We start from the raw sequence: 8,009 nt of genomic DNA on the forward strand, positions 1-8,009 counted from the left end.
TGCCAGGATCAGTTGCCTTGGAGACCGCTCAGCGAAAACTGCATATGGGGAGATGCGCGTTCACTCATACACGGAGATTATTCTTGTGGCGGGAAAGAGACAAATATAAGGCACACATGTTATTTCTGATGTCGAACCATGTATTTATTATTTTTCTGACTTACTCTTCTTACATAGAGGCTTATGGAGGTACAGAAAAAAAACAAAGTGCTGAAACAAGGCTCCAAAATCACCATTTTTAATCTCTCAAAGTAAGAAAACATCCACTGCTACCGTGACAACAAGCAGAGACCAGTGACTGATACAAGTCAGACAAAATTGAAAATTGTGCAAACCAATGCTGTGGTTGCACACTATTAAAGAGGGGGGGGGGGGGGGGGGGGGGGGGTAGGCCAATGGTGGTCTGTGCTGAATTAATTAGCGAAAACTATAGATTTAAGGGGACATTAAGGACAATATCCTGAGTCCCCTGATCCAACGGTGTGTTTCTGTGTGTGGGTCTCAGCTTGTGTTACATATACAGCAGATTAAAGCGGCGTGGAGGGGGTGGGTGGCTGTTTTTCTCAAGCACAGTTTATGGCCCAATCACAAGAGCTACAGGCTACGTGGGAGTTTCCTGAGTGCTGGTAAGATCAGAGCATGTTACTTGTGACGGAGTCATTTACAGTACTAGTTCAAGGGCTACAGTGTTCAGTCGCATGGCTTATGGGAACAATAGGGAGCAGCGACAGCAACAACCAAAAAAAGCAGTAACGTCACTAAAGGCTACACACAGCCAGAAGTTTAATCGGTAGATCCTCTTAAGTCCCCCCTCCCCCACCACCAGCTATAGTGATTGGATTGAGGAATTTCAGGTGTTTCCCGAAAGCGGACCGCACACGCCAATGTTCAGCACATAACCACCAATAGAGCCCTGCCAGGCGCAATAACCAAAACAGTCATTAGCTCACACTGAAACACAACTCTGTAGGAAAATATAGTATAAAACTTTTGTCAACTCTTGACTTGTACAAATAAAATAAACCCCAGTGACAAAAAAAAAAAATGTACTGAACGGTAAAGACGACAAGTAGGCATTGCAACAAAAGCAAATCCAAAAACAAAGTGTCTAGTGTGATCAATGTTTCGTAAAGGTTTTATTTTGACTTTTTTCATAATCATTTTATTAACAAAAATAGAAGCTTCGAGTTCTCTTTGAAAAGCCAGTAAGGTTTAGGGCCGAACAAAAACTAGGATGAGTATAGTAGACAGCTCTGGTTTTGGTTGGGACTGTACAGTAAGGGTTAGTCTACGTACGTTGAAAGGCTTTTAAAGGCATTACATCAAATGCAAAACAATTTACAAATCAGACCTCATTGGGCTTCATCTCAAAAGCAAAAGTTGGCATTTTTGGATGTTGCTTAAACAAACAGATTTAAATCAAAGCCATTTGCGAAGTTTCTTTTGGTTGATCATTCAAATCCAACATTCATCTTTTGGCTGGTCTCCATGGCACAAAAATAATAACAATTACAAAATTTCAGTGTTTTTGCAGATGTTGATTGAAAACAGGACAAATCTCAAAACAATGCCTTTGTGCATTTCCAAATTTTTTCCAAATAATCCAACAAAACTCGTCGTCGTCTCTGTGGCCACGGGGCTGCCGTTTAAAACGCGTGCGACGCAAGAAGGAAACGCTTGAGCAGGCACAGAAGTTAGGACCCGGCCGCAGCTTTTCCAGAGGCGCAGAACGTATTGTTGTAACATCATTGACGCATGGCTCAATCCTCTTTGTCCCCAAGTGACGACCGGGGAGCTGCAGCCTCAAAAAGGAAGAGAGTGAAGAACAGAAAAAGCGAGTCGAGAAAACAAAATTAGAAAATGAAAAAGTAAAAAAAGGATAAACTAGGCACAACTCCATAACTAAATGTGCAAGCTGTCTGTGTGCCAAGCGCCAAGGAGCGAGAGACTGCAGAAGAAAAACGGAAAGCGAAGGAGACCATCGAGGGGAAACGTCGGTGTCCTGAAGACAGACGGAAAGAGGAGACGTCTCCGCTGTGCGACCGCACCTCCAGCCAGGAGACATCTGACCAGAACATGCAGCGGTCAGACAGCTGGACGCCAAGATGCCGCATTGCCAGCGAGCCTCCCCGCAACAAGCGACAGTTTTCAGCAAGGGGGGGGGGGGAAATAGAACAGTTCTAGACTAAATCTACACTGAATAGCCATGGACATATTAATCTGCCCGTAAGATGCCCCGGGACAATCGGTCCTGAGCTCACTGTCCTGTCCGGCCCGGCTTGCGGCCTTGTCAATCACTCAGAAGCTAATGTGCAAACCAACAAAAAAAACAACAAACAAACAAACACAATAAATCCACCCGCACTATTCCAACGTGACCAAAAGTGAACAGTAGTGTCTCTCCTCCTTCATGTAGTCCAGTCCAGCGTTCACATGCGTGCCGCGGCGCCGCCGCTCAGGAGCGCTTGAGCAGAGCCAGCCTCTGCAGCAGCTGCAGCTGCCTGGACTTCAGCTGCTTCCTCTCCTGAGCCTTCTGCCTCTCGCCGGCGTGCAGCTGCCGCAGGTACTCCGTGGCTCGCGTCAGGATCGCCACCTTCGGCGTCTTGGGGCAGTTGGCCAGGCCCGGGATCTCGTCCCGCAGCGACAGGAACCGCGAGCGCAGGTCGTTCCTCCGCTTGCGCTCCAGGAAGTTGTGCGCCTTGCGCTTGTCCGTGTCCTCGCAGTCCGAGGACTGCGGGCTGGAGAGGTGGGAGAAGGAGTGGGGCTTCGACGGGGAGCTGTGGGAGTAGAGGGTTGAGGAGGAGGAAGATGAGGAGGAGGAGGAGGAGGAGGGAGGGGACGAAGGCGCAGAGGAGGAGGTAGGGGAGCAGGCGCCGAGGTCTGGCGACTCCGACCGGACCCCGGCGGACTTCCGGCCGTCTAAGTTCAGAGGGGCGTGGCCGGGCCGGGGCTGGTGGGAGTGCTGGTGCGGCTGGGAGGAGGCCTCCTGCCGGACCCTCTTCCGGGGCGGCTCGACCGGCGGTGGCGGCGGCAGCGTGTCCGGGGAGGGGGCGGCGTAGTTGTGCTGCTGCTGGTGTATGGAGATGTGGAAACGCTTCATGCCGAGGTCCAGCGGGTCCGCCCGCACCGTTATGGTCACCGGTGTGCGAGCGTTGACCAGTCGGCGCGGTTTGCGCTGCCGCTTGTGCTCCACCGTCACCACGTCGATCTCTTCTTCGTCCTCGTCTTTGTCATCCTCGTCATCTGAAGGAACAGGAGGGGAGCAATCAAACGACGCGTTTTTAAAATTTGGCTGAAAGCGGAAAAATAAAGCTCAATGGGAGGAGCCAAAAACACACCCAGTCGCCCTTAAACCGATGAACTGTTGACATCCTCAAAGCCTCACACACCTTCAAAAGGTGATCGGCTGTAAAGCCCCCGGGTGCAAATCGACATGTCACAATAAGACCACGGATGTTTAACTCTGCGCACGTCTGAAGCCATTTAGCTGCCCGAGTCGCTGGAGCAGAAACAAGGTATTAAATATGAGGAAAGGTCTTATTGACTTTTCAGTACTCTCAACGGAAACCCACTTTTAAAGTAATTGCCCCCCTGAGGCCTTGAATGCTCCAGAAGAAGAAGTCATCTCTGTATGAATAACACAGCAAAGTGTGGGGGGGGGGGGGGGGGGGGGGGGCACCCGCCTATTATGTGCAACAGCAATTATAAGACAGCTAGATGTAATCTCATATCACAAGGCACACAGAATTGATTCCCTCAAGTGGCCGTATATTAGAGCCGAGGGCGCACATGCGTTTCCAATGACTGCTCGAGCGCCTCTTCTTTGAGCGCGCATTATCCCCCCCGTAATGGGGCACAATGCCGCCTCACACCCTGCGTCAAGGAATTCTGCACGCCTAGCCGACCTCCCTAAACAGCTAATCCCGCTCCATTCACAGCCCGGGCCGGCCCGGATCCACCCACTGGCACAATTGGCGCTGCAGCCTGTTGAGCGGCGGAATGCAGCAACAAGTTCCCCATTGTGGCATTCCACACACACACACACACACACACACTTTACGGAGCGGGAATGGCAAAAGTAAAAGCTCTGGAGTCGTCATGTGGCAACTAACTATACTAAAAACAGGCTTGATTATTCTTCCCTTCCATGCAACATCAGGTTCAAACATGAATCCATCCCAAATGTGAGGGGGGGGTGGAAGAGAGGATATTGTTATCATAAGACTGGGAGACAGACAGGGAGCAGCTGGTCTGCTGGAGGCCGGCCAAGCAGATGTTTCAATGGGCGTGTCGGCTTGGAGCTTCAAGCATGTGTTGCATGCACCCAGGTAACGCAATGCAGTCATGTGCGGGACAACGATCAATCACAGCGAAATATTTACTCTGTTAGGAGAACAGAGGAACTCGCACAAAGCTCCATTCAAACAATAAAGTAGATCTTGCTTTTGGAAAATTATTAAAAACACCAGGAGGAAGCTTCCATATAAAAACCGTGTCGTGGTGTTTAAACCACCAATAAAGTATCTCTCACACACACACACACAAGGCGTTTACCGCATTACACATTCGGACCGTTACCGACCTGATGAGTCGGTGTGAGACTCGGAACCGGAGGACACGGGCTTCTTGCAGCCCCCGGTCAACGGGAAGGTGAGCACCGCGGCCGGGTCCACGCAGTCCGCCGCCAGTCCGCTGGCGACCGACGCGTCTGCGGGGGGACACTGCGCCCTGCCCGGGGAGGCGGCCGCGGCTTTGGCGGCGCCCGCCGTCCCGGGACAGGCGGCGCAGCGCTCCCCCACCACCCTCTCCAGCTGCTGTCCGGCGGAGAAGCCGCTCCACATGCAGTCCTGGATGATGATCGAGCTCAGGTTGCCGAAGGAGTCGCTGGACGCGCTCAGCTTGCAGGGAAGCTCCTGCTGCTGTTCGTCCTCCTGCCCCAGGAACTGAGACACCCACTCCAGCTTGTCCCCGAGCGACGGGCACAGCAGCCCGACCCTGCCCGGCCCCTCCACTGCCCGGATGGGGCTCATGGGCGGGGTCGGTACCAGCTCGAATTTCTTCCATATGTCCTCGCTGGGCGCCGTGGACTTGAAGAAATCCTCGTCCGGGTCGTGGTGGTCGTCGTAGAAATAATGTTGGTAGTGGTCGATTTGTTCCATGTCCCAGTTTTCATAACGAGGCGCGGTGGTGCTAATGCCCGGCATGGGGGCTGCAGGCAGGGTGGGGTGCTGGGGTGTTGGGTGGATCACTCCCTGCTCCCTCTGTCTGCGGAGAGATGGACAAACAGCTTTGTCAGAATTCAGCTTATACACCAAAAACATTCACCCATGCGCACAATGGTTAATTAAATACTGTTTGTTACAGCTAAACACCGTCCTGGGGATCAGCCCCGATGGCAAACAGTTAAACGCGGCACCTCCGGCCAATCAACCAAGGTGTGCCAATTACTGGGTTCTTCTAAGGTCACCGAGAAAGTTAAGCAACTCGGAGAAGTTTCGCAACAGGGTCTCGTTACATAACGCGGCTTCAGTAGTATTCTGGACAGAGAGGAGGCGGCGGGTCTATTTTCTGCGCACTTAAATTAGATAGAACTAGATTAATTGGATAGACAGGTACCGGTCCTGCAGCGACAGCGTAGTCGGATGCAAAGGTGGTTTACTTCGCGCCTCCTCGGTTCAACTCCTTCCTCAGGATCAAAAATTCATCCGCGCTGATCAGTTAATTGCGCAGCAGGCGCGCGAGGAAGGACGCAAACTTCCCTTGGACCATTTAACCCCACGTAGTGCTGTTAAAACACCCTTTCCCCAGAGAGGGCGGCGTGGAATAGAAGCGAGTTGTACCTGGTGTCGCGAGTGAAAAAGCCGCCTGCGTCCTCATAGATCCGCCGTGCGCAATATCGGTGTCCAAAAAAAAAAAAAAATACCGGGCGCAGCGGCCACAATGAATCCTTAAGTGTGATCTCCCTTAAATGAGAGCGCTTCCACCGGGGCGTCTTCTTCAGGTTGTAAACGGTGTTGTGGGGGCGGAGGGCGGGGTGTTGCGAGGGGAGGAGGGGCGGGCGGGGGGGGGGAGGGAGTGAGGGAGGTAAACGAGTCGGTTTGGTCGCAGTCCCGCCGCGCAGAGGGGCCGGATGGGCTTCGGCTGCGGTCACTTTCTTTTGCCGACTACCGCACTAATCGGTCCGCGGGAAGGAGCGCTGGCTGTTATGCATAAAGGGCGGGGCGTAGTAGGGAGAGCCACGCCCTGCGGCTTAAAGGCGCAGCACGCTCAAAAAGAAGAAAAAAAAAAAAGCCGCGCTTCTGGTGCTCTGCAGAGGTGATTTCAAGGCGCTGGGTTTTTAATGGGATCACAATGCTTCTGTGCTAATCAGCGCGAACTATTTAACACGTGTATGCGTGTTGTAATGCACACACACACAAAAGAGAAAAAAAAAGAGGAGGGCATCTTCTGCAGCGGGGGAGAGGGAGGGGAGGGGGGGGGGGCGCATCCTGTCCGGTTACAGTTGGTCTCATCCAGCTGCAGTGTCCGATGCCGCCCATGCATCATCACAGTCTGTAATCAATATGTTTGCTTGTGATGTTCCCTGCCCCCCCCCCCCCCCCACCCCCCCCCCCCCCCACCCCCCCTCAGGGAGTTATTATGGAAGCAACCCTCAACACGCACACACACAAACACACGACTGCTGACTCTTGTTTTTCTTACCAAACGAAACTGCCTCTCGGTCTTGCCATTTTTTTCTTCTTCTTCTTCTTCTTCTTCTTCTTTCCTTTTGGATCTTCACTAAACTTTCGCACACTTGCTCTTGAGGATGGTGATTGAGAAACATCCTTTTTTTACAACTGCTCCCCTAAGGACCCCCCCCCCCCCTTCACACACACACACAGACACACACAGACACACCCTCCACCTTCCGGCTCGATTCAGAAGCAGACAGCAGGAAATCTCGTTTGTCCACCTCATCGTCCCGTCAAAACTCAGACGCCTCCTCCTCGCCTTCATCTCTCCAACAAAACCCATCTTCTGTCAATCATCTTCTATTCTTCTTCTCCTCGGTTTTTTGGCCTACTTCCCTCCTCGCTCTCCCAGCCCCCCTCTTGTGAGCTGCCATTCTCATTCACCCTAATCACAAAGATCTTGACCCGACATGAAACAGGCAGAGCAGAGGGACGTGTCCCGGGAGAGATCACCGCGAAGACACAGAGCTAACCGACTGCATCTTTCCCCAATCTGTATCGCTTCTCTCTCTTTAGCTCCTTCTGCTCCTGATCCTCTTTTCTCGCCGCTTTCATCTCCTCCCTCTAACTCTTGGGCCTTGTTACACACTTTGAAATGCTTAATCTGCCTCCTCGCTTTGAATTAATCATCAAAGGTGCTCGGACCAGATCTTTCAAATGAAAAGAAAAGTTCTTTTTGGATCTGAAATACACAGATCAAATGAGATCCGCCCCCCATGGACCGTCCTCGCGCTTTTAAATGATTAAAATTGACAAAAGAATGCACTCACCCCTTTGTAAATGCCAATATATGATTTTGGAGATCTCGCCGTTGCAGATCCTTACGTGGATGTGTGTAGCTGCAGTCTACAGATTAGGGATCCTCGTTCAAATGCAAATGATGAGGGCCCGGCTTGTGAGGCGCGATCAACCTTTGATCCATTCCCCTGTTTTTCAATACAACAGACATGCAGAGTCTCTTATTAGTGACACCTTTCCATTCACGATGTCTCAATGAAGTGACATCTGCTCCAAGGAGAAGCTATTAATAAATGGCTTCAAAGTTAAGTGTGTTTTTCGCTATAACTGAAACCATGACCAGGGACTAACTTTCTTTCCAGCTGAGGTTAAGCTGTAAATGTGAAGCTAGCCAGCAGCCAGTTAGCTTATCATAGCACAACGACTGAAAAAAGGGGGAAACAGCTATTTAGGCTGCGTTCAAGTAACAAAAAAATATATATTTATATTTATATATTACTATCAACAAGTAAAGCAATTTATTTTACCCACATTAAA

At 51.2% G+C, this 8,009-nt stretch overlaps 1 protein-coding gene across 1 annotated transcript; it reads right to left on the reverse strand.

Annotated features, from left to right (window-relative positions):
• Window positions 1–122: 122 nt before the first annotated feature.
• myclb (MYCL proto-oncogene, bHLH transcription factor b) lies at window positions 123–6,188 on the reverse strand. Its single transcript, XM_040189163.2, has 3 exons — window positions 5,841–6,188; window positions 4,583–5,265; window positions 123–3,243 (listed from the first exon to the last, which is right to left on the reverse strand). The coding sequence occupies exons 2-3, from the start codon at window positions 5,202–5,204 to the stop codon at window positions 2,456–2,458; spliced, it is 1,410 nt and encodes a 469-aa protein (XP_040045097.2). The 5' UTR covers window positions 5,205–5,265; window positions 5,841–6,188; the 3' UTR covers window positions 123–2,455.
• Between the last annotated feature and the right edge of the window lie 1,821 nt (window positions 6,189–8,009).

Source organism: Gasterosteus aculeatus, chromosome 10 (assembly GCF_964276395.1).
Source record: "Gasterosteus aculeatus chromosome 10, fGasAcu3.hap1.1, whole genome shotgun sequence".
Lineage (NCBI taxonomy): Eukaryota > Metazoa > Chordata > Actinopteri > Perciformes > Gasterosteidae > Gasterosteus > Gasterosteus aculeatus.

Coding starts and splice junctions, on each gene's coding strand:
- myclb (XM_040189163.2), bottom strand. CDS start 5,204: ATGCCGGGCATTAGCACCACCGCGCCTCGTTATGAAAACTGGGACATG. Junction 3,244..4,582: donor GTCTCACACCGACTCATCAG/GTCGGTAACGGT, acceptor CTGTTCCTTCAG/ATGACGAGGATGACAAAGAC.